The 25,166-nt window shown below is 46.1% G+C and overlaps 1 protein-coding gene across 1 annotated transcript; it reads left to right on the top strand.

Moving 5' to 3' along the window:
* Positions 1-1,177: 1,177 nt before the first annotated feature.
* On the top strand, positions 1,178-22,526 carry ITPRIP (inositol 1,4,5-trisphosphate receptor interacting protein). Its single transcript, XM_026851565.1, has 2 exons — positions 1,178-1,281; positions 16,382-22,526. Exon 2 carries the CDS (start codon positions 16,395-16,397, stop codon positions 18,042-18,044), a length of 1,650 nt encoding a protein of 549 aa, XP_026707366.1. The 5' UTR covers positions 1,178-1,281; positions 16,382-16,394; the 3' UTR covers positions 18,045-22,526.
* The last annotated feature ends 2,640 nt before the right edge of the window (positions 22,527-25,166 follow it).

Here is a 25,166-nt window from a genome sequence, read left to right as displayed (position 1 = left end):
GCCACCTTGAGACCAGGCATTGCAGCTCTGAGGGCTAACAAACATCCACTGGGAAATTACAGTGTAGATCCAGCCCTTTTGCTGCTGGGCTGTCTTGCTCCTCTGCTTGGAAATCTGCTGCTGCTGGTAGTGTCATGGTGCTGGTTGAGTGGAGGCACAAGCAGCCCTGCAGGCTTCAAGGCACTGAGGTCAGAGCCCATTTGCTTAATTTGGCGTCTCGGTTGAAGATGGAAATGGAGAAGTGAAGCTGTACACACGGTCTGGGCAAAGCAGGTACGTGGGAGGAGGCAGAGTTGAGCCATTGCCTCTCCAACAGCTGCTGAAGTGAAGAGGTTGGGGAGAGTAAGGACACATCAACCTCATACTGAGCCCTTAAAGGACCCAGCTCAGCCCACAGTTTTCATGATTTTATCAGGCTTTGGATCAAGACAGTTGGAGGGTTTGAAGTGGTGATAGTGGCTGCTAATGAAGGCCGTTGATTCCTGCTTCCCAGCCCATTTGTGTGCAGCTGAGTAACATCTCCCTTGTCTGTCTGCAGCTACCTTGTCAGGCTTGTCCTCTCATCCTTCTGGTTGGAGGATTTTGCTTTGTTTCCTGTTTCGTCTAAAATTTCTTAACTTCTCTCTCCTAAAATATGTTAGTTTATCTTTTGCGGTTCTGTGTTTCACATCTTCCTGTATGCTCATAGATTTACTTCCTGCCTTTTCTCCTGTGTTTTCTGTTTCTCACAGTAGCTCTGTAAACCCAGCTCCCCAAGCAAGTATTTCTACCTTGCAAGCTGCTTACAGCAGCTAGATGCCTTTTCTGAGACAAACCAATCCGAGACAAAACTGTCCCAGCCCTTGCACCTATGTAGCTGCTAATTTGACCCTAATCCGTTTTAAAAGGAGAGGGCTGGTGGGTGAGGATGGAGTCAGAGGAGGGAAGTCCTCACTTGCTGGTATGTCTTTGTTACTGACAGACCTGCGGTGCGAGTTGCACGTTTTTCTATGGGAGAAACAGCATTTTAACTCTTCCCTGATCACCTCAAAGCTGATTATTTCTGGTCTTTTGGGCTTTTATGATCATTTTATTAGGTAAGGGGGTGAGTTAATCTTTCTTTTAATCAATCCCTAATTTGGATAACTGCATCTTCTACCTGAACTTCCTCATTCATTCTCTTTGTGTTTTACAGACTTCCTGGCTGTGCTTCAGTGGTGGGTGACTGAATATAGTCTTCTCTGCATCACCGTGATAGCAGTAATGTGAAATTTAATGAGCACCTGCAAAGTCGTGTAGCAGGTAAGTGCTCTGGAGGTCCTTCTTCCTTCTAGATTTGGTGTGATTTATAAAAGCTTCTTGACGGGCTCTCACTAGAAGATCTTGAACCTTGCAGCAGAAATGCCAGAAGGAAAGTGGTATGGCTCATATTTTAGTAAATGTTCCCAGCAGCAAGGGTCAGTCAACGCTTGCAAAGTGCAAGTAGCAATACTATGAAGATTTCATTTGGAAATGGCTTCAGTTTAGAATATCAGTGTTAAAAGTCTCTCTTGGCATTCAGTATAAAATTGTTTTTGTCTGACTGCTTAGTACAGTTGGAGTCTAGTCAGAGAGTGATGGCAGAAGGGAACCAAGAGGTCCAAGCTTTGCTGACACCAGCTACTGCTTCATTTACTGCTGTGCAGGAGAACTTGCCAGAGGTACCTTACCCAGACTGGGAAAGCACTAGATCCCCCCTCTTCCAGGTGTTAGAGGAAGAGCAAAGGCTTGGAAGTACCTGGACAACCTCCTGATGATCAGGAACCTTCTGATGATCAGGTGTGACAGCAGAGGCAGCCGGATATTGTGGGTTTTATTTAGAGCAATATGTAGAGTTTTCATATTTGTATTAAACCCCCTGCAAAACCCACTGAAAGCAGAACTGCTGGGTGAAACCCGGACGTCTGGCAGTGCCGCTCTGTGAACGTGCGACAGGAGGCTCTGTGGGTAGCAGTAGTGGGAAGGGAAGAACTGAAGCTGATGGCAGAGGGAGCTGCCAGAGCAGCAATCCTGGCTGCCACAATGTCCCACTACAGCTCTGAGTACCTGTTACTTCATGTACTCCATATGATTTTATTTTTTTTTTCTTACTTGTTCTGGATCTGTGTCTCTGTTGGGTGGTGTCTGTCCCCTTCTTCCCATCCCAGTCAGTTCAAACAGCTGCTCTGCTCTAGCAAAGATCAGCTCACAGTATTCCCTGGCATGCTCTGCCAGCCAGCCCCAGTCAAAGCTGTGAGAGCTGGCCTATTGCCATCCTAAATTAACCTCTTTCTCTTTTTCCTTTCCCCCCACCGTCTTTAATTATTATCCTTCTTCCAGAGGCAGGTTTTTCTGGCTGATCTAGCACAATATTTATATCAGTGATATTTGCCTTAAAGCAGAGATGCTTTTTCAGCATTTATAGGGAAAACATCTGATGCACCCCACTGCCATGCATGTGGGTTGGAAAAACCAAGCGTGGTGTTGGCAAGGATGAGAGTCATTGAGGCCAATGGTTGCAAAATGTAAGCCCTGTTAGGCACAGTCTCAGATTCATATGGTTATTTCAGTTGTCTGGCAAGGAAACTGTACTGTTCCTTCTCTTTTGAAACCAGGGGAAGAACACGTAGCAAAGGGTCTTGCACCCGAGTAGAAAAGTGACATTAGCTACAAGGTGGCAGCTGAACCTCGTGTGTAACCAACTGCATCTTTCTCTGGGTTGCCTCAAGGGATGGTGGGCGCTGTCAGTTGAAAAGATAGTTTGTGGCCAAATGCAAATGAAAATAATGTAAAAACAGTCTCAGAGTGCCTTGGTTTCAGTTCTTCCAAATTGCAGAGGATTTGGTGATGCTTGAGGAGCACCTGATGAGGAGTGGGAGCAAACGGTTCCCATGCTGCCTGCAGGGAGGGAAGTGGCTCCGTAAGACAAGATGGTGCCTGCATCTGCCAGAATCCCATCAGGGTTTACAGCTTATTTTGGAGAAAGTGCATACAGTGATAAGGAGACTTTCCTACAGGTAGAAACAGTTAGGCAGTAGTCTAGACTGCTTTGGGAGGCAGAGATGGAGATTTGCTGGAAGATTTTCAGGATGAAGTAGACAAAGATTTGCCAGAAACCATCAAGGCGCAGTGTATGCCATGTGTGTAGACAGAGCTGTGGAGACTATATAGCATTTTCAGACCTCTTTTTTTTCCCCTATTTTTTAAGCTCTTGTGGAATGTTAATATATACCAGAGATGGAGCTAAGGAGCGTTCTCAAGCTTAAAATGTGACACTTGATGTTCACGGTGTAGTGCTTCCCAGAGGGGCTTGTGCTTGTGTGTATACCTGCCCACAAAACGCTTAGATCCTAAACTGTTACCTCCTGGATGTTCAGGTACCTGACTGACACTATTTTCAGATGAGAGGTTGATTTCTAAAGGCCTCTGGAGATTTAGCAAACAGATACCTTGGGACTGTTGGAAATGTGAGAGAAAACACTTGGATTTTCTGCAGCACAGCCACTACTGCACTGCAGATTGCAACCCATTCATGATTGAAGACCTATTCAATTCAGTGAACCCATCGAATTGAAGACCCTTACCTTTTCCTTCCAGGCTAGTGTGGGCAAGGATAAGATGAGTGTCTGTATTTTGGGTAGCTGGAATCCATCAGCTGACTCTCCCCTACTGTAACACACACTGACGTAAATTATCTGCCACACTAAATGACTTAAGGACACAGAGCTCTACTGTGGTCCTACCTAGTGAGCTGGCTATGCTCACTATCGTGGCCACACTCTTCTGCAGCTAAAGTCAAAAGACAGACAGTCTGAGAGTGCTTGGCTGACATCCATCCCACCTCCCTGTTGAGCCATAGCTGCTTCATGCTCTTGGAATGAGTGCAGGGTTATGATCTCAAGCATTGAAGGAGTTACAGGAAGAAATGTCAACTGGAAGGGATGTGTTTGCATCTTAAGTCCTTCACAACACGTGCTTTCAGCTCAGCTTTGTATTTGCTGCTCATCCTGGATGCTTTCAGTCTCCCATGTGGAGCTGGAAGCTGTCTTTGCTCATTGCTAAGCTAAGCTCCTTGCCTGCTGCAGCAGAGGGGATTTTTGTGTCTGAGAGCAGGGGCCCCACAGCTATGACTCACAGTTCCCATTACGTTGTAACTTAGCCTTTAAGTGTGCGGAGAGGCTGTCCCTTGGCTTTCAAACAAAGCCTTCCTTTGTTGTGCTTAGGTTACAAAGAAAGCAAGCTATGTGTTCACCCCACACATCCCAAATGAAAACCACGTGGCTTCACAGCCTTTATGTGTGCGTTTGGTACTTTCACTACAGCAGTGCATGTCACATTGCTCTTATCCCATTGAGTCTTTTCAGAGTTTTTCTTCCCAGCATTCAGTTTACAAACTCTTCAGGGAAAGAGGAAGCTTAAAGATGTTTTCTTTTGTAAGCAGCACCGAGCAAAGAGCACATGAAAATTATTAAATATGGGTGTATGTGGCAATAGACTGGTCTCTGAGCCACTCCCTTGGGTGAAAATGGCTCTGAGTTGGTGGCCATGGGTGCTGAAAGTATGAGCTTCATGGAAATATTGTACGGAAGGGGGCAGTTTGTTTTCTTGTATGGCTTTGCTTTTTTCATCTGATTTTTATTTATTCAAACTGATTTTGAAAAGCTGGGTTAGCCAGCAGTACTCTGCAGCCAACATATTTGTGTGCATGCCTGTGTCTTGGCAGTTTTTAGGTTTATGACTAGCGAGCCAGGACTGGGCTTACTGCTTCCCAGAACATTTGTGGTGTTTCTCCTTTTCTAGAGCCACCAGGTAATGAAGTAAGAGGGCCTGATTCTTCCTTCAGATGCTGGTGTGCAATGCAAGTGCCTCTGCATAGATCAGGGAGTCATCCGAGTGAGAGCCAAGGAAAATGGGACATTGCAGTAAAAGTGCTCTTTCTTGCTCTCTCCTCTTTCCACACCCTCTACCCACCCCTGCAGGGGCTTTCACAGTCTGGGTTTTTTTTACTTTATTTAAGGAACGATACTGTGTTTTATAAAAAAGCTAGGATTTCAGGCAATGGAATAAAGCATTGCTTTTCATTTCTGTGGTGACATTTTGGCTGCAACAGTCAGCTTTTTAAATACTCTTCCTCGCCAGTTGTTAGAATACAAACAGCTGTAACTAGTTAGCAAAACAATAGTCTGGTATCACACAAACCTCCAATGCTATCCAGTGTTTTGGAGTCCTGTTTAAGCAAATAGTTGGGCCTGCAGGTCTCCTGATACAGGAGTGTGACTGTCACTGAATCAAAACTATGATGGAATAGAAGATCTCAGATCAGCCAAATTCCCAGCCTGCAATGACAATTTCTTTTTGCTGTTTTTGTTCAGCATCTCTGGAAGTGTCTGGCAACTACTGTGCTTTCCACTGTCTGTAATATGTAAGTGCTCCTTGTTATGTGACTGAAACGGAACTTCACAGTTTCACATGTAAAACATAATCATTCTGCAAGTCACGGCTGAGCTTTGCTAATAGCCCCATGTGCTCTTCTTAGATGTGATGGAGTGGTGTATCCCTGCTGGGAAATCAACTTTCTAATACTGTTTCTACCAACCCTTTTGATACCAAAGCATTCGTTTCAATGGATGTACAATAGACAGTTAAGTTGGATGTGTAGCCATGTAAAGCATATGCTTATCTTAGGATGAGGAGAGTCAGAGTAACCACTGCCTGATTTAACAATGCTGGTGTGATTTTTCACCACCTTGTTGAGAATTAAGTGGGGAAAAGGAGGGCAGATTTAAACAAACTTCTTGGCAATTGAACTCTTTTTGTATTCTCACCACCTTTCTCTGGGGTGACTGCCAGACCGGATCAATGAGCTGTGGCTGCCTGCATGTTCAAGGGGAGGTCATGTGCCTGACAGGATGACAGCCAGAGCGGCTCCCAGCATCAGCACCATGTGGAGGCCAGAGAGCATCTGTGGTGACATTGCTCCATACATTTTGGCTGGCACTATCAGGCTTTTGATAAAGCAGCAGGGGGTTTGTGTCCATCTGTGCTGATGAAAGATTGTGCAAGGGACCAGCCTGGGCTCCCATCACATTGGGTTTGAAGAGGGAGCTGGTGAGGTTGGTAAGCCAACCTTTTTTTTTTTTTTTTTTATTCTTGGTGTGTGTCTTTTCTCATCCTAAAAACAAAAACCCCATAGATGTTTGGTTTACTCCAGTTGTTTTCCTCACAGTTAACAGACAAAATTTATTTGGCTTAAAAGAGCTGTTTCTGGCCCAGATCCTACCACAACAGCTCAGTACGTGGGTGGGAGCCACATGCACACTTCCTACCTTTCCCCTCCTGCCTCCCTTGCAGCCAGCACTATGTTCCAATTTGTAAAACTCCTTCTCGGCCGTAGCAGGGGGAACCTGAGGCACTATATGGACTGTCCGTGTGCTGTTTGCTGACAAGAGCTGAGCTGGCTTGCAAAAAGCAAAAAACCACATTCAGACAATGGGCAGAATGCTGATTAACACTCCTCCCACTGTTAGCTTTGTCTCCTGGTCTCCATGGTCACCCATTCTTGGGTCCTGTCTTACAGTGAGTAAATAGTGAGTGCTTTGGGGGCATGATGTGGTTCTGCATTTATTTCATAGTTATTACAGTTGTCTTTGACAGTGGCTGTTGGCTTTCTGGGGTAAGAAGAGTGAGCCAGAATCTTGTTCTGGCTAGTGGCTTGATACCTGTATGCACGGAGAAATAGTGACTTAGAAATACCTAGATAAACCCCCCACGTGCTGATAAAACTGAAAATCTTTGGGTTTTGGAAAAGAGCCCTAGAAGGCAAGTAAGTGCTTTTGAGCCAGAAAAAAATTTTTGTACTGTCTGAGCTTTGTGGAAAGGAGGTAATGGGATTTTATGGCAACATCTTACTAATGCATCTGTGTGCAGTGAAAGCTGACGCTGGAGGGGAAGACCTCTGAACTCCTTGTGTGATATTGCAAGAAGAAAACAATCTGTCCTACTTTTGCCCACAGTGGTCACTGGAAAGTTAGAGGTTCAAACTGCAGCAAAGGAGAGTTAATGAGGCATGAGAAAAAGCTTCCTGATGGCAAAGGTAGTGAATGACTGGAAGACATGAGAGAGACTCCCTGTCCTTCCCAGGGCAAATGAAGCACTCCTCTGCTTGGAGAGACCCTGGCAAAATCACTCCTCGCTTGGACCTGGGACTGAATGGTAGCATCTGCCTCCAGAGCAATGTCAGTGCCCCTCACATGTTTATCCACCCTGCATCTGCCTGTCCGTGGGAAGGGAGGGCTACCTAGTCCTGTACACAGGATGAGCATCAGCATTTCCTTGGAAATACCTGATCTGGTGACCCTGGGAGGAAAATACTGCTTCCGAAAATCCATAGCAGACCTGTTGGGCAGGATGTCCGACGTGGGCTGCGCGATTGACCCCCTTGGCACTGCTGCATGCTCAGGACAGGATGTCCAGAGATGTTACAAAAGGCTAACATGTTCTCAATCAAATGGCAAAACAATAGTTGTCTGGCAAGTGGCCTTGTCCAACTGCTGTCCTGTGGCCAAGCAGCTAATCTGGGGTGGGGCTTCCAGACATGTTTTGGAAGGCGGTTGCTCTGCCATACCTGCCTTTTGGAGTCCTGAGCAGGCCAGCTGGCTTGTTCCAGTTTTAAACGTGGTTGCAGTACCAGTCTCAACATCCAGGCCTCTGCATGTCATGCGTTGGTGCATTTGGTCCTTTCCACTGGTGGCTTTGGTAGAGAACCAAAGACAGCCCAATCCCACCAGTCTGTATTGAACCAACTGTAATTGTGCTGGCAACTTGAATGTGGTACTTTGTCTGTAGCACTAATCTAATTCTCAAAAGACAAGTCAGATGATGAGTTATAGCTGCTGTGGCTGGCACTGTTCTGTCTCCATCGATAGCTCATCACACCAACATCCTGCACACAAGCTTCACAGGGGGTCAAAGAACAGCACAAGTTGGTGCCACTCCAGATCTGTGTTGTGTTTTTGTGGCTTCTAATTTTCCTGGCTGGGCTGTGTGTGCAGCAGCTGACTGTGTGCTCAAGAGATGGGAGGGCAGGAGCCTCCCCTGGCTGCCCTATGCTGCATAATCTCTGGGTGGGCTGTGCTGGGTGCTGTCACAGCTGATGGTGGAGTGGGAAGTGGGGGGGGGTCTTCATGTCTCTCTACAGGTCTGGGGACATGTTCTCACTGCAGCAGTGAGGCCTTCATCCTGGAGGGTAGAAACCATCTGAGGATCCTCATCTGAGCATCTGGGCTCTTGCTGCCTGTGCTGGGTGAAAGCTGGGCAGGGTCACATGTGCTAATACACAGTGGGGTGGGAAGTATAGACTGGTGCAGTGAACTCTTAGTCACCTTGGGATGTGTTTCAGTACGTAGACTCAGTGTTCGCCTTGGCTATAAGGGCCTTCCAGCCCTCACTGAGGATCCAGAACCTTGTCAGCCCCACCTGATGCCACAGCCCCACCTTGCTGACTCAGGTGAAAGTGGAAATTCCTGCTCTAAGATGCAGTGCTTCACCATGATGTCTCTTAGGAGCTGGCTTAGCTGGCAGTGTCCATCACAGTGGGGTCCTGGATAACCCCCAGGCCCCAGCAGATGTGGTGCTGACCTGGGAGGAAACCCCACTCACCTGAAATTCTTCACCAAAACAGGACTCCTCCCCTGCCCACCCCAGAAAATATTTATTCAATAAAAACGGTCTAAAGAACAAGAACGATTTGAGTGAAGTCCTGCCAAAACCAATTCCTCAAGTCCTATGAAAGTCCAGGTCAACCCTGGAGAGCAGAGCATTGACTTGAAAGCAGCCAGGTGATGAGGGCAGTAACCTCAGGGGCCGGGAAGGAGACCAAAGTTTAGATTACTGTTACTGCCTCCTGAATCTGGAGGAGAGCCTTCAACAGAAGTTTCTGTCATCCCAAGCTATCAGACTATAAGGGCATAGACATGTGCTCTGTTTTTGAATATATGCATATAAAATTAAAACTTGAAAAATTTCTCATTCTTCTCAGTGCAAAATTTGAACAATAAACTCCCAGCAACTGATGGCAGAGACCAGTGTGACATCTTCAACAGGATGATTTCTGTTACAGAAAGGAGAGGAACCATGGAGCTCCCAAAAGCTCGGCCGTGAGGCAGTATGGCTGGTTGGGGCGTGAAACCTCTGGGCTTGAGATTCACATCTTCCCAGTAAGAAAGTCCCAAGTGCAGATTAGTGGCTGTTCTGAGCTATTAATCTCTCCAGTCAAAACAGGCAGTGGAGTCCTTTCCAGACCTCAAGGACCTTCCCAAAGAGAGTCTCAGAAATCATATTTGTTCCCATGAAAGTTCTGGTTTCAGAAACTTGGAAGCTTTCAGTGAAGCTCCCAACCAGCTGTAGTTTCTATCATCTCTTCAAATTGGCTCTTTTCTTGCAGCCAACCAAAGCAAAACACAATGTGGCAGCCACCTATTCAGTGCCTTTTGTGTCAGCCAAATCACAGGAAGCAATCAAGTATGTCGTAAATGATGTCTTGGCGTATTCCAGTGCATTAGTGAATCTCATTCAGTGGCTCAGCTTGGGTTTTTCTAATTTAAGAATCAAAGCTTCAGCTCACTCCTATCTGGTTTATTGCTGAACACCAGCCAGAGCATGCTTTGCTTCCCATGATTCAAAATTCAAGGGGATAAAAAGGTGGAAAAAAATATATCTGTATGAGGAACTCTTGAGGAAAGAAAAGGGCCATTAATGAAAAGGAAGTATTCTTCTGTGTCTTAAGAGAAGATGGAGGGCAGAGCACATGAGCAGCCTACAGAGGCAAGTTGCAAGCTGCCATTTAAATCTTTTCCTTTGCTAGACTAAGTAGGAGGCAAAAGGTTCTCAAGCTGCTGTGAAAAAGGTTGTGAGGAAGGCTTGGAGACATCAGAAATAGAGCACATTTTAGCTGGAAGGGATGGGGCATTATGGCTTTGAGCAACATCATCTTTGCAAAGGCCTTTGCTGCTCATGCAGGGAAATCCTCTGTAACAGGGTGACTGGTGGGAAGGGAGAGAGCACACCTTGCCACAGGGCAGTGGCTGTCCCAACTCAGCCTACATGAACACCAGAAGAAGTCTGTGATGCTCCCAGGTGAGGAGGAGGTCTTCAAGGCAGAAGCTGAAATTAGAACCAAGCTCTGCCCCCATGCCACATAAAACACCAGTAAGCAAATCTGCTTGTGCTAATGTGCACTGCAAGCACTATTAATCTTCAGGGCTGACTACAGTCAGGAAACAGCACGATGGCTATTTTTATATTGTCTTGCAATAGTCTTTGCAGATGATTTTTCTTTCAAGGCCACTTGTGGAGGGACCCAGGTTGTAAGCTCAGGTGACGTGGACACAGTTACTGCAGAGATGCAGGCACAGCAAGTGCTGGTTTGCAGAGCTCAGCACCAGTTCTTCAGCCTAAAAGGCTACATTTGTGCTGGTGAGAGCTGCAACTCTGCCTTTGCTCCAACGCCAAGTGTCTGAGCATGGCTGGCGAGTCAGGTCTTACCTAAGGGACCATTTTTGGAGCTGCAGCCAATTTCCTCTCTAGCCTTTGGCACTGCTGGTGCTGCCCAAATGTGGCAAAGAAGGGTCTTTTCTAATGGCAGTTTTGAGGCAATCCTCTGTGGGCATACTCACCCCTTGGTTGTTATGGCATGTATGCCAAAGGATTTCAGCCAGCTCTCAAAGTCCCCATGCAGAGGCTGCTCTCCAACCATTGCTTGACCTTAGGCAAGCTGCTGCCTGGCTGTGCTAAGGGTTTACTTACCTGTGAGCTTCATGTGATGCTTTCCTTTCCTTGGAACATGCTACCTGTAATCATGGTCCAGGCAGCAGGTGAATGGAGCATTACTGCAGTGTCCTGGGTTGCAGTGTATTCTATTACCATCCTCATGAGCTGTTGAAATCAGGGTAGTGTTTCCTTGCTTCCCCCTGCCTCCAGACTATCTTTCTGTTAATGGCCCATCAATGCCATGCAGCATGAGTCATTATCCCATGGTGAGATGCTCCACCCGGAGGGACAAAACCAGCATTCCATCCTGGATATAACCTGAGATTCTGACTACTAGAGACGCTCTCTTTTCCACTGGATTTCCAGAGGACAGGAGCTACTTAGCCACCACTGGACTTTTCTGAGGAAGAACAGATCTTTGTTTTCTACAGGATCACTGCTTCGGGGGGACTGCAGCCACCATTCTACCAGACTGCTACCACCACCCTGATTAACGGTGTCAGGTTGTATCCTGACTCTGTTAGTTTAACCCAGTGCTATCTGCCTTTATATTCTTTTGTTTTCTTATTAAATTGTTATTCTGACTTGGTGTCTCCCACTAGTTTGTTTTCAAACTAGCACATGCAGCAAAGGGCTTTCAGATCAGCTAGTGTGAGAGCTGGCCTTCTGCATGCAGCTTCATGGCACCAACATGAACTGCATGATAGCAGTGTCATCTTTCCCCTCCACTTGTAGGGCTTCCTGCGTCATTCAGATCCTGCTGTGGGGCTAATCGGGATCCTCTAGCTGAGGAGGCTGTTTCAGGCTTCGAAGGATGAGGTCTAACGTGCCTGGGAGCTGAGGCTGGAAGGGTGTGGATGCTCTCGGTAAAGCCTTTGAACATACCAAGTGCTGCAGGATGCAGCTGATCGTTGTTTCTAATCGGGCAGCAGAGCAATCAGCTGCTTTTATCTCTGAGCCCTCGCTCCCTAGTTGGAGAGTGGGATGGTGTCTGCCCCCTCACTTCCCAGGGTTGTTCAGAGCTGTCATTAGCCTTAAAACTGGTGAAGCACCTAGTCACTAACAAAGTGCCCCAGAAAAGCCTAGAAGGAAACTAATTCTAGTGCTAGAGGCAGGTCTGAACAAGCAGCATCACATGCTGGGCAGTGACAGAGATTTGCGTCAAGGCGGTGGGGCTCAACGTACCGCTTTGCCCCCAGCTGTCCTCCCTTCCCCAAGCAGCTTTCCTTGGTCTCATTACTCCTTTCCCTACTTTGTGCTCACAAAGCACAAGAGGTGGGGTCTCTGCTGTCTCACCCTGGGAACGCCCTGGCCCAGGGAGCAGGGCGAGGGCAGGCTCCGCTTGGGAGGTGGCACCACTGCACCCTCCCTAGGGAGGTCTTTGGAGCCCTGGGACGTCTGCAAAGAGGTAGGTAAGTGCAAGCCTGTTACCAAGTCTGGACATCATCTACACTTTGAGTGGGGAAAAACTGGCAAGGTCAGGAATTTGGAAAAAGTTGGAAGATTGCTTTGGGAACTTACTGTTTAAAAACTCATTAATACTTTTTTTTTTTCCCCCATACTCAAAATATTGCTAAAGTTGATACATAGATGAAACAAAGTTTTTTCTCTTTCTTAGTCTCCAGCTTGGAAACATTTGAACTCTTCCTCTTCCCCACACAAAAGCTGTCTCAGCCAGAGCAGGCATAAATATTTTTATCAGACTTAAATTGCTTGGGTTGAAGTTAAAAGCAAGGGAAAAGAGCAGCCTTTATTACGGGGAAGGCTGGACTGCCCTACCAGGCAGTGCTACTGGTTTCACCTGTATTATTTAGTCTTTCTGTATTAGCCAAGAAAGCTGTGTCTGATGAGATGTGGGAACGCTCTGCCCATACCACCCTTGCTACTGTCAAGGCCAGGTTCCGCTGACTTTAGTCACGGAGCATCATTAACCTTAAGCCTTAACTGAAGTTAATGCTTGGCATCATTTTCTGGTGTGAAGAGCAAAAGAGCAGTCTTGGCCAGGAGCACTTCCTCTGTTCACACTGAAAACAGACATGTTTCTTACAAATTCATGCAACCTGAAGATGCTGTCACTTCCAGTTTTCATCTTGACTCTCTTCTAGAGGCCTGTAGAGTTTGCTGGGGGAAGAGGTTGTGTGCATGCTTCCTAACCTACTCCTGCAAAATCAGCTGGGGTAGCCTAAACTGTCAGTGTGACCCAGCATGAATCCAGGTGAGCCAGCCAGTGATGGATTTGGGGATCTCTGGCATAACCCCTTCTGCTAGCAGAGCTTCAGGGCAGGTAACCTCTGGAAGTGGTGTGCCCATGGGCAGCTGAGCACGAGAGTCTTGAAGGGTACAAGAAGATCTGAAGGAAGCTGACTTCTTTCAGCCTTATGCATCTAAGAAGTAATCTGCTAATAGTAAAACATTTCATCCATAGGGACAGAGGTCTAGCAGGCCAGAGCAGCAATGTCATCCTGGTCAAGACTGCAAGAGGAGGCACCTGGCTCCTGGCCATGTTATTTTTAAGCCTGGAAAGCACACGTGGTCTGCAAGAGCGTAGCACTAAGGAAAGGAACTCACCAGTGCTTCCTGCCCTGCCCTAGCAAACTGATAAAGCCCTCTGCAATGCAGGGCGACCCCAGTTTATTTTCAAAATGTGGCCAGGCACGGAGCACACAGAATAAATGGAACAGCCAGCTTTGGGCATTAATTCAGCTTTAAATGAATGAATTAATTTAAATGAATTAAAGAGTTAATGTAAATGTAAAAAGGACAAGAAAGGCCCACTAACCATCTCCAGAGCAGTATCTGCATAAGGGCATTCATCTATGCATGTATATGTGATCTAATAAAAGGTAGTCAGTAAATGTTACACAGGGAGGGGCACATAGCGTTATCCTGAGCACCGTGTGAATTTTCTTGCTGCTTGGACAATGCATCTCAATCCTGTTCCCTTTCCTTGTTATTCCAGTCCCAGCCCTCTTGTAAGCAAAGATAATTGCACGCCAAAGGATAGAGTTCCCATGTACAGTAAGTGCTCACATCGAGGAAATCTAGATTCCTGTAATGGAAAGCCAGCAGTTCACTGCACCGTAATGATAACAAGGCCCACTGGGATGGATCTATCTTTATTGCGTGCTGTGCCCTGTGGAGGCATAAATGAGATTGCTAGAGATGTTCTCCTTGCCCAGACACTGGGACAGCAGAATATGGTAGTTTCAGGCCAGGAAGGAGCTATTGCAGGGAGTGGGAATTACAGCCCTCAGTTCCAGTCCACACGCAGTGCTTCACCATCTCTTGGCTCTCTGTCAAACAGCCTCATTCCGACAACAGGATGAATTGGTTTGCTAGGAATGAAATTACTGTTTCTTCTCTGATTGATTTGGTATTTTATGGATAGGCTTTATTTCTGTAACAGAAACCAAGCACACTTTTGAGGCATTAAAGGGGCAGCATTAAAATAGTTCCATCTGAAAGAAGAAATACTGCTGCTTGTCCATCTTGTCCTTCTGATCTCCCTGTGGAGGACTGAGGGGTGATGTTGCTAGAAAGATGAAATGGTGAGCTCCTCACGTCTCAGCAGCGGACGACAACTTCAGATTGTCTTGCCCTGATCAGGCACTTGGGATCTTGATAGCGATGCCAGCCCTCCAGAAACAGAAATGCCACCTGGAACAAAATAGCCCAGGCTTTAGCCTGAGCACCCTCTGGCCCAGACATCTGGGAGGCCTTGTCAGGGCCAGGCAGAGGCCCCAGCAATGGGACTGTGTAGCAGAAAGCTGGAAATTAAATTCTTTCATCGTGAGCCCCATGGCACAGAAAGCTTTATTAAGTGTGAGGTCTGAGCAGCAGAGCCAGTAGCCACACAAAGCAACTCCAGAATACCAGAGCAGTCTCAGTCGTGCCTGTGCAAGGGATGACATGTGGGACTGTTGGTGGCACATGGCTGCCTGTGGCAAGCACTGTGACACCGAGACCTGGGATGTGTCTTGCAGCCGTGTTGAGGCCACTTCAAATGGGAGCGAGCTGGCTGCAAGCACAGCTTTTAAGGGGGTGCTTTGGGTAGATGGCTTAGATCAAAGCTGTGGTGTTTACTAACATCTTCTACAGATTAATAGCGGAGTAAGCACCAAAAATAAACAACCCAGATGCTTTTAAAACCACAGGGTTTAAAAAAAAACCTTTAGAAATACCTTTCTGGTTTGGCAGTCGTTCTGTCTCTGCCCTTTTTCCAGGGACCACAGTCATGAGGCACCCTAGGGCATCCTGGGGACTGGGAAGATTTGCCACAGCCTGATCATGATTCCTATCTTTCAGATAGGACAAAGAAGCACAAAACTCTGCAGGCTTGTTCCCACCCAGGTGCACGTACCAGCACTGGCAGTGGAGATTACCCTGATCTAAGCTGGCTGTGTGGGTCCCCAGACATGCGTAACATGGAAGGCTGCCAGGACGTCCCTGCCTATGCCATTGCCATGTCTGCAACATTAGCCTTATATTGAGGGAAAGCAGTGTTCATCTCCATGATTTGCAGCAAACAGACTCTACAACTGGAATAGAGTTATAAAGCAGGTATGTTTACTCTGGCACCGGGGTGCAAGGGGATCTCTCCGCAAAGCTTGCACACCCACCGCATATTTTACCAAAAACTCATAGAGTGTGGATATCCATATATTCATTGGATTACATAACACAAACATACATATGCATGAGTAGAGCTGGGCTACTTAGAAAGAATGGTGTCAGCAGTTTATGTTCTCTCTGCACCTGTGCATTGCCTCCTGGTGGTCGTCTTTGGGAGGAAGGCTCGTAGTCTTCCTCACCTTGTTTTTTTCCCCAGAGTATGCACAGGTTGTCTTGGCCAATTTCTTGAATAACAAGAGTGTTTTTCAGCCAGTTTATTCTTTCTATCTTATCTAAGAGAACCAATAGAACTTCTACCATCCGTATATGGCTATCTTTACTCGTTACTGAGATTCCAACTAGTTAGAGCACACCTGTTTCTCAAGGACAAAACCATAATATTTTGCTGAACATTGTAGTTCTTGGTAGATTTTCACAGTGAACTGCTTTGTTTTATGAACACAGTAGTCCTTGGTAAAATTCCACAGAACAGTCTGGGCAAGCAGGATTCTTAGCAATATTAAAAAATACTATAAGTAATACTATAACTTGCTATAAGTAAGTAAATAAGTTGCTAAGTTGCTGAGTAGTTTTCTGTAAGTAAGTAAATAACTCTCAGAACAAGTAATCATTTCTGTGTATCATCCAGTCCTGCTTTTTTACACCCTGCCTGCTTCTTTCCCTTTCAGTTCTGGGGAATGTTGAAGGAGGGAGGAAGGACATGCCCTCTCACAGTGCCCAACAGCAGCAAGTGCCTTCACAATTCTGTTCTTCAAAATTAATTTGATAAGACGACACTTTCATTCTTGCTATCTACTGATAAACTCTCTTTGGGAAGCTTGGTTGATACTGTGAAGAAACAGGCATGCCCTTAGGAGCTTCCAGATTCTTTTCAGGGCTAGAAAGGGTGCCAAAGCTTTTATTCAAGTGGGGACATCCTTTCGTTTTAATTCTTGAGGGAATATATTCTGAATTATTGGTCATTCTGCCTTTCTTTCTTTTCTAGGGAAGGAACTGCCATGCCCGTGGGAATCTTCCGGGTGTGCCTAGTGGTGATTACAGCTATAGTCAACCACCCGCTCCTCTTTCCTAGAGAGAATGGCACTGTCCCTGAGAACACGGAAGAAATCATCCAGAAGATGAAGGAGCGGGAGGAGAGCCTTCGGCTGGAGCAGTTGCGCTTGGAGCAGGAAATTGCAGACCAGGAAGCCACACAGAAGTCTCTGGAAAAGGCTGCAGAGGTAGTGGAGGAAAGCAAAGAGGAAAAGGTCAGATGGGATATGTGGACTGCCCTTTCCATGATCATCTTCCTGCTGATTGAGCTCTGGAGGCAGGATTTCCAGGAAGGGATTTGGCAGGACACTGGAGCAGAAGAGGATGAGATGGCTGTCCTGGGGAAAGCCTTTAAAGGTGTGGCCTTCCCTGACAAGGCCGTCTTGGCCAGCTTCTATGAGAAGCGGATCCTGGGTACCACTGGGGACATGGCCAGGATGAGGGAGATGGTGGAAGGTTTTGCAGATGACCTGCTGGAAGCCTTGAGGAGTGTTTGTAACCGGGATGCTGACATGGAAGTGGAGGACTGCATGGGTGTGGGCAGCATGTACGAGAATTGGAGAGTGCGTAAACCTTTTGTCTGTGATCTCATAGTGCCTTTTGCCCCCCCTGAGCCATACTGTTTTCGGTCCCAGACCTGGTGCTCTGGCAACTCTTTTCCCCCAGATGAACAAGGTTATGGCACTATCAAGGTATGCAGGGCAAATGAGGATGTGACAGGTTGCATCTGTGACAAGACTAAACTAGGGGAAGATATGCTGTGCCTCCTCCACAGCCAAGCCAATACTACCAGGCCCAGCAGTGAGATGGAGGACCTCCTGTGCTTCAAAAATACTCAGTATCTGGATGCCGACCAAGTAATGAAGTGGTTCCAGATTGCAGTCACCAAGGCCTGGAACAGAATTTCCCACAAGTATGAATTTGACCTCTGCTTCAGCCTCCTGGACTCCCCAGGAGCCCTGAAGATAAAATTTAAGTCAGGGAAATCGATTGCCTTTAACCTCACCCCTGTGGTGCAGTACGAGAACTCTGATGTTTACTTCATCTCTCATTTTCCTCGGAGCAGCCTGGCAGCAGACCTTCCCTCCAGCACTCACTGGTTTCTCACCTTTGCAGTGTATGAGAGGAGGTTCATCCAACTGGTCTCCAAAACGCTGCCTGCTAATGCCTGCCATGTCAGCTGCCTTCAGATCCTCTCCTTCCTCCATGGGAAGCAGTGCAGCCTCACAGGTCCAAGTGGGCTCACCAACTACCACCTGAAGACGGTATTGCTGCATCTTCTGCAGGCACGTCCCAGCCAGGACTGGGCCCCAGAGAAGTTGGAGGCCCGTCTACAGGACATGCTGAAATTCCTGGAGAAATGTTTGCATGAGAAGAAGCTCTATCACTTCTTCATTGGCAATGGGAAGGTACCAGCAGAGCTGGGCTTCCCCATCATATTCCAGAGGGCTGAGCCTCTCAACCTTTTCCGTCCCTTTGTGCTACGCAGGGCCATTTACAGGAAGACAGTGGACACGTTCCACGAGATGCTCAGGAACACGTCTGCACTGATAAATGAGTACACAGTGCACATCCCCCTTGCACATGCCAATGGGATCCATAAGGAATCCCTTTAACCAAAGCCAGCAGGAGAACACTTGTTCCTCTAAGCACAAGTCCAGAGGGCAGCTTTCCGAAGCCTCTTGAAGACAACTGACTTTGCCAGTACAGCTTCTTGTCCGCAGCTGAACCAGTCCCGGGCCATGGTTCCTGTAGTAGGGGAGAGGGGAGGGGGGGAGGATAGGGAGAAACTGGAAGACATGGTATAATAATAAGTTTCGGCTCCACTGGTGTGCTGGCTGGGTTTTATGCAGCTAAGAATATATTTTTCTATTGTGTCTCAGTCATGCTACAGTGGTGGTGAGCAACAAATATGACTAATTTATTCAGATGCCTGCAATGCAAACGGTGGTGGTGGCCAAATACTTCATTTCCTTTGGAAGGGGGAGATAAGAAAAGGGTGGAGAAATCAGAGACAGGATCTTGCGATTGCAGGAGTCTGTCTGCTTGCAGACAGCAGGAGCTCTGCAACGGATGGGAAGCACAACTGTAAGACTCAGTGCTGACGTGGGGAGGAGGGTCATGCACAAGATCTGGACTGGATGGAGATCCTTAAATCAACCGCAGCTCTTTAATCAAAAGGGAACTGTAGTTATAAAAAAAGCCTTCTTGATAGGACTTGCAGCAGTAATTTAAATGGCTTGTCCTGTCCTTCAGAAGCATCCCTGCGCATTCCTTCTCCCTGGATGTAGCAGAGCAGCCAGCAAGGTCTGTGTCTCCAGACGATTTCATCTAAGTCTTCCATTTTCTTCATGGTAGCATGGGTTATATTCCTGGCCATTTTCCATGGGTAAATGGACAGGAACCTTTTTTACCTTAGATAAAAGAAACACTGTTACTGGGTTCTGGCATTTTGGCATATTCATTTGTTTTCCTTACTTTGGGGCAGCAAGGCTGAGAACAACCAAGAAAGAAAGGACTGCTACAGGTTTTGCTTTAATAAAAGAAGCAGTTCTCCAAAATTATCCTGTAATGAAGCCAATCCCAGCAGTCTGGTAGCAGGAGGGAACAATCACCCTCCAAATGAGAGCGTGACTCTCCCAGCATGGTTTTAATGAGGCCAAGGCCAGCAGGATGGCTCTGAGTTAGGAGGAGGGGATGAAAGAGATGCACATGTAGTAGAGCTTGGCAGTGCTGTCTCTGCAGCTGCCTTGTTGTCTGTGTTGTATCCCTTCTGCTCCCAGATATCCAGGCAAAACCTACCTGTTTGTTTCCATACAGGGTCTCCTCAATCATTTTAAAGACTGCTGCTCTGATGAGGCTCTGAGTAGCTGCTGCTAGCAGACTGTAATTTGCTGAGCTGGGAGCACAATGGGAGAATAACAGCTTCTGTGGGCTTTTAAGCCAGGGGAGGATCTCAAGGCATATGCTAAAAAAACCCAATGCAGACATGGAGGTGCCTGAACTCCCTTAGAAGGTAGCATGTTAGTGCTGTACCGGTGGACTGCCCAGCCCCAGAGAGGTAGTTTTGCTGGAGGAGAGGGCTCAGTAGCTCCTCACCCTCCTTTGTGCATGATCTGAGGGCCTTTGTGCTGGTCCCAGAGGCCTGGCCTCCGATGCTAAGGGGCCCTTCCTGCCATTTTCTTACACTGGGAGATCCTGCAATGCTTTACACTAGGGCTTCTCTGAATTCTCTTTACAAGAGGGTAGTTGTTCTGGGTGGTGGGACCCATCAGGGATGGTATTACCATGACTCCACAGGCAGCTTTTTATCAATCTTCTCTATCAGTCACATGCGTCAGAGAGATTTAATCCTGTATCACTACTAGGGACAGCATACAGCACAAGGCTTATTATCCATCCTGTTGATAAGCAAACTCTCCAGACATGTCCTGTCCTCCCTTTTCCTGGTAGAAAACATTTCACCACCTCCTTGATCTCTGCTCTTGACTGTCCCTCTACCAGTGATGGACACTTCATGCACAAAAGCAGAGAAAGCTGCAACTCCCATTTCCACACCTGGTTTATAAGAAAGCTCAGGTGCAGACACAGAGCTCTTTAGCTGTTTGCTCAAATTGCTGCTCCCCTTGACTTTTATCATCACAGCTATAGGGTGTTTAAGTAATATTTCTGAGCAGAAGGTAAGGGGTAGGAAGCAAAATGGGATAGAAAAGGCTGGTAGGTAATGCCAGTAGGAAAGAACCTTGGATCATCAGTTTTTGCTTCAGCACCCTTGATGATGAGTGCCTGGGAGACTGCCAGGGCTGCCAGAGCAACAGGGCAGGACTAATTGCTAACGCTAAAGAGTGCTGTAAGCCCCTGGCTTTCGTGAGCACAACCAAGCAAGCCTTCCTCAGTAGGAAAGAGGGCAGGAACAATCTTAGGGGACATGGCAAGCAGGTAGTGACAAGTAGAGGTACAGGGAGGGTGGATGAATACTGGAACCTGGAGGCTACATTGGAAGCTGTGTAAGTCATTTGCAAACCCAAACAATTTGTCATTCTTACCTGCCCAGGTTTACTGCACAGTGCCTGTAGCAAATCCAGCTTTGCATGGGCTGCCGGCAGGCAGGTCGTGCTGAAGCAGTTGTGGTCAGAGTTGCTTCTAAATGTGTTCCCAGCCCAGCCAGAGAAAAATAAAAACTTCTCTGCCATTTCCTGCCAGGAGTCTAAATTTAGCCTGTCCAAAGAACAGAAACAAATTTGTGACCCAGGTCTCTCAGGAAATGACATTCAGAGTTGAAAAATAACTTTTATATAAGGTTGAACGGGAGAGGATGAGAAGAAAAGGCTGTTGAACAGAGTAAGTTAACTCCCCTCTTAAAATGTCAGAACAAAGCTTTGTAATGCCAGTCCTACAGGCTTGTAAACATGCCTAAACTCGTCTTTACACAGCTTTGAGCACTGCTGCTCAGACTCAAATGGAACCTAAACTGTTAAGTGGATTGAATCTTTTGTTCCCATTTTCTGCCTGTTCTCTCTTAAGCCCAAACTGACCCTGAAGTGTTCCCATGGGGTTTAGTTGAACCCAAGCTGGAGCTGAACCAAGGAATTTATGGATTTGATTCCCCTGAAAACAAATTACTTGGCTTAATTTTCCTACATGCAATATGCCCATTTTGCCCTGAGCACCTTTTAAGAAGTCTTCTGTGCATTTAGGCTGTGAGGGAGCCAACTCACACCTATCCAGAGGGAGAAGCACTCTGTGGTTATAAGATGTGCTCCAATAAGCCTCGGGGCAGAGATGGTCTTTGTAAGCCGTATACCAGAGGTATATATGTGTCCCGTCTGAGGAGATGTGGGTACACAACATTTCTCTGGATCAGACCTCTGCAGTGGTACAAGGAGGCCACGATGTGAAGCATCATTCCTTGGGCTTGCCCTGTCTCTCCTGTATTAAATCTTTGCCCACCAAGTACTAGCCGTATCAGTAAAAGGCCACACTAACTTTTAATAAAAAAGGTTTATAAGACAGTTCAGCGCCATCAGCAGTCAGCCACTAAAAATGTCCTATGACATTTTAGTGCTGCCCATGTTTAGTTCGGCCTTGATGGAAGTCTGGCTGGGCATTCAAAGGAAGCAGCTTTACAGGGTGGGGGTGGAAGTGGGATTTTGTAGTTCGAAGTGAATAATATTCTCTTAAAACCAAGCAGCATATGACACATGAGTAACACACAACATCTCTTTGGTAATGCCTGTTATCTCCATGAGGGATCCCAAGGATGGATAAACTGCCTGTCCTGGACCCCTTGTGTCTCAGTGCTGTTCTTGCTATTTGCTAACCAGGTGAATTTAACAGATGAACTCTGATCGCCTTCTGCTGGTTTCCAGCCACTCCCTCCACCCTCAACTTGTGGTTTCAATATTTTATTATAGGCTCTGTCAAAGCAATAGAATTAGCAGTGGCTTGATAGCAGCCACTGATCTACACCATAGCCTTAGGAGCCATTTGCCTTTAGGAAATGTCATAGTCTAAGGTTATTGTTGTTCAGGAGCTGAACATCTTTAAGGGGAGCTGTTGGTAGTTCACCCTTTGGTATGTGGCAACCATAGAATATGGCTTCTTTCTCTCCGAATTGCTCTGTATACAGGTCTTATGTGTGTATAAAGATGTATTTCAGGAAAGAGATCCAAAACTTTATCTAGTATTCAAGCAGCAGGATTTGGTGCTTGTTCATCAGACATTTTTAAAGCAAAGCCTTTGCAACGTTTTCTCTGTGGTGAAGAAATAAGACTTTACCCACCTGTAACAGCTTAGCTGCTGGTCATTGAGGGGTTAGTTCTCATAGAATCCTACACAGTAAATAGCTTTATTTATTACTTGTCTCTTTTTTAGGATTGGGGGTGTGTGTGTAATACGTTAGCTCAGAAGCAAAACTGTAGTATGAAGATCAGTCTTGGCAATGTGGCTGAGATGGACAGTAACACCAGAACTCTCCAAACTAAGGTCTTCCTTGATTGACAATGCTGTACTCGAACCGCTGCTTTTATAGCAGGACACTGTTGAATTTGTAATGATCTTCTCATGCAGCTTTATTTATAATAAAGGAAGTATTGTGCAAAATCTGAAGTGTGAAATCTCTTTTGTTTCTACTCCCCCCCAAAATGTTTCTGAGAGCAGAAGGATGGAGTGGGGATATGCCCGGTGCATTCCTAGCACAGTGAGCACAACAGCAAGATTCCCTGTGATTTCTGACCGCCTCTAGAAATTGTTCCAGAATAAGATGCAGTGTGAACATAAAGTGGAATAGCTATTCCAGAATAACACCAGGGATGTGAGACTTCATGAGAATATGAATCCACAGGAATTCAAAATAATTATTCTGGGTATCTCTGCTCAAAAAAAACCCTTTTGTGGCAAGTGCTAAATATTGCTGGTAGATGTAGCCCTTATTGGCTGAACCAGAAATCCCCTGAATTTCCAGTTCAGTTAGAGGAATCCTCTTTACCTGCTTTTTTTTACAGGTTTTCACATCCAAGTTCCAGCAACCACCCACCACCACTTAGCCTTCTGCTTAACCCCTTTCCCTGGTTTAAAGGGAATGGCACCTCCTTGCTAATATTCTAATGTGCTCTGGCTCTGGAAAGAAATCCAAAGCTAGTTATGAATTCATGTAATAAAAGCACCGCTGCTTCCTTAGTGACATGTCTTCCAGCCCCACAGAGTGATCTGCACAGCTTTAATTAAGAACTCTGCCTTCCAGTGATCGGTGTTGAACACGTCTGAGAAGCATCTGGCTTAAGAGTTGCAGCACAAGTCTGCCTAGCCAGGAGTTACAGTTTCCCCGGGGTCAACCACACACTGTGGTAAATGGAGCTTGTCAGTGCCGTGACCCAGTATCATCAGCAGTCTTGGTTGGTTTAGTGCATCTTTTGTTATTTACAAAAAATATGAAACCCTCAAACGCACCATGCTTTAAAACTCAGTCTGACAAGCTCAGCAACGTTTTCTCCATTGAGCTGTTGATTTCCTGGAGCATTTTTTATGCTTCTGTGTTGCTGTGTAACAGAAGGGGTAACATCAATACAAAATCCTTTTTCAGAAGGGTAATTAGCAGACTTTTGATCCATGCCATGGCCATTATCACAGTATTATCTGCCACAGAATAGGCAGATCTAGAGACAGAGAGAGGCCAACCCCAGCCACCAGAGATTGGTTTTGGCCTCCTCTTTTGTAGTAGTACAGCTTTGCTCTAGGCTTTGATCTGGATTCTTTCTTTAGAGATTCAAGTTCTTGTGTTTTCCTTATTTCTAGGCTTTCTTAAAGCCCTGATTCCAATACACTGGCTTTCATCAGAAGTCTATCAGCCTAGAGTTTCAGCATATAATTATGGCTACACTGCAGTCGAGAAATGTGCTTCCCACACCTGTAGACCTGAGGTTAACAACCACCCTGCAGCTCAAACCTTAAATATGTGCTTTATAGCTGGAGATTTAGGTAGCTCACATCAATGTGGCTACTGTTTATGCCTGGTTTGTGTGTAAAGTCACTGTCCTGGGAAGTCCTTCGCTCCTCAAGCAAAGGGACAGATCAGCCCAAGCTTGGCTAATGAGCGCATGAATGTGAACTGACAGTAAACCTCTTGGTCGTGTCCTCTCAGTCTCATCAATATGCAATTGCCTGTCACTTATAACTCTATTTATATAAAAAAAATAAGGAGCTGCCTTTTATTAATGATTGTACCTCACCAGCACAGTACAGGGTTTGTGCACTGAAAGCCCCAGGTCATGGGCCTGGAAATGGTGTGCATACCAGCCCTTCCCTCACGCTGCTGCATGGTTAATTGTTCTATGTCATGTTCCAGGTCTCTCTCCCCTTTAACATTCAATCTCTTCTAAAATCAAAACTCCCAGGAGAAACTTCACCAAAAAAGACTGATTTTTTTACTTAGATTTAGAAAGCAGCACACTCTATTCCAGCTAGAGGCATTTCTAATCTCAGTTTTTATTACCACTTTAAAATAAACCCTGAGAAGAGAGATGAGTTTGTGGTGGTGTACTCGATATTTTTTCAGCACATTGGGAATAAATAGCTGAATACGGTGAAGTTACACAAAGCAAATCAAGTCTGTCATCACATGCCAGAAAACCTCCAGTAGCTCTTAGCTTCTGGTGCTGTCAGGCCTGTGTGGGAGAGTGAGTGCAAGATTAAAACAACTAATGTAGCAAGAGTATCTCCACTGCCCTAGTTTAGTAGATGATCAGACCTTAAAGACCTGTGCATTTATTGTTTAAATGTTTAGATGGCAGAAGCTGACTCAATAATTATGGGGAGAGGTCTTAGGCATTTACAATATCTCTTTTGGGGCAAGAATACAAGTAACATTTACCTCCTTCTCCCTTATTGTCCAATAAAACTACTCTTTTGGTCATTAAAAGCTTCCCATAAAGTCTCCTTGTAACACTTAAAGATTTTGCTGGTTTATATCTGTGTCTCTAAGCCATAAACTCACAAGTCACAGTAACTGTCTATTATTCTGTTAGGGCCTCCTATCTGGCCCTATAAAGTTGCTGTGACATTAGGCATTGACTGCCACTTCATTTGAAAACTTCAAAATAGCATTTTAAATGCTAGAAATTTGGAAATACATCAACTAGAAGAACACAAGAATGGCAGATAAAATGTTAACTGTGAAGTTTTTCATTTTAATGAAGGTTTTCAAATACAGTTCAGAATTCTTTCAGTTTCCTAAAATTCCC

Source organism: Athene cunicularia (genome assembly GCF_003259725.1).
Source record: "Athene cunicularia isolate RWA chromosome 6 unlocalized genomic scaffold, athCun1 chr6_part1, whole genome shotgun sequence".
NCBI classification, from domain to species: Eukaryota; Metazoa; Chordata; class Aves; order Strigiformes; family Strigidae; genus Athene; species Athene cunicularia.
This window is presented reverse-complemented; position numbering and strand designations above follow the sequence as displayed.

What these genes read in the sequence shown, in the direction of transcription:
- ITPRIP (XM_026851565.1), top strand. Translation starts at nt 16,395, where the DNA reads ATGCCCGTGGGAATCTTCCGGGTGTGCCTAGTGGTGATTACAGCTATA.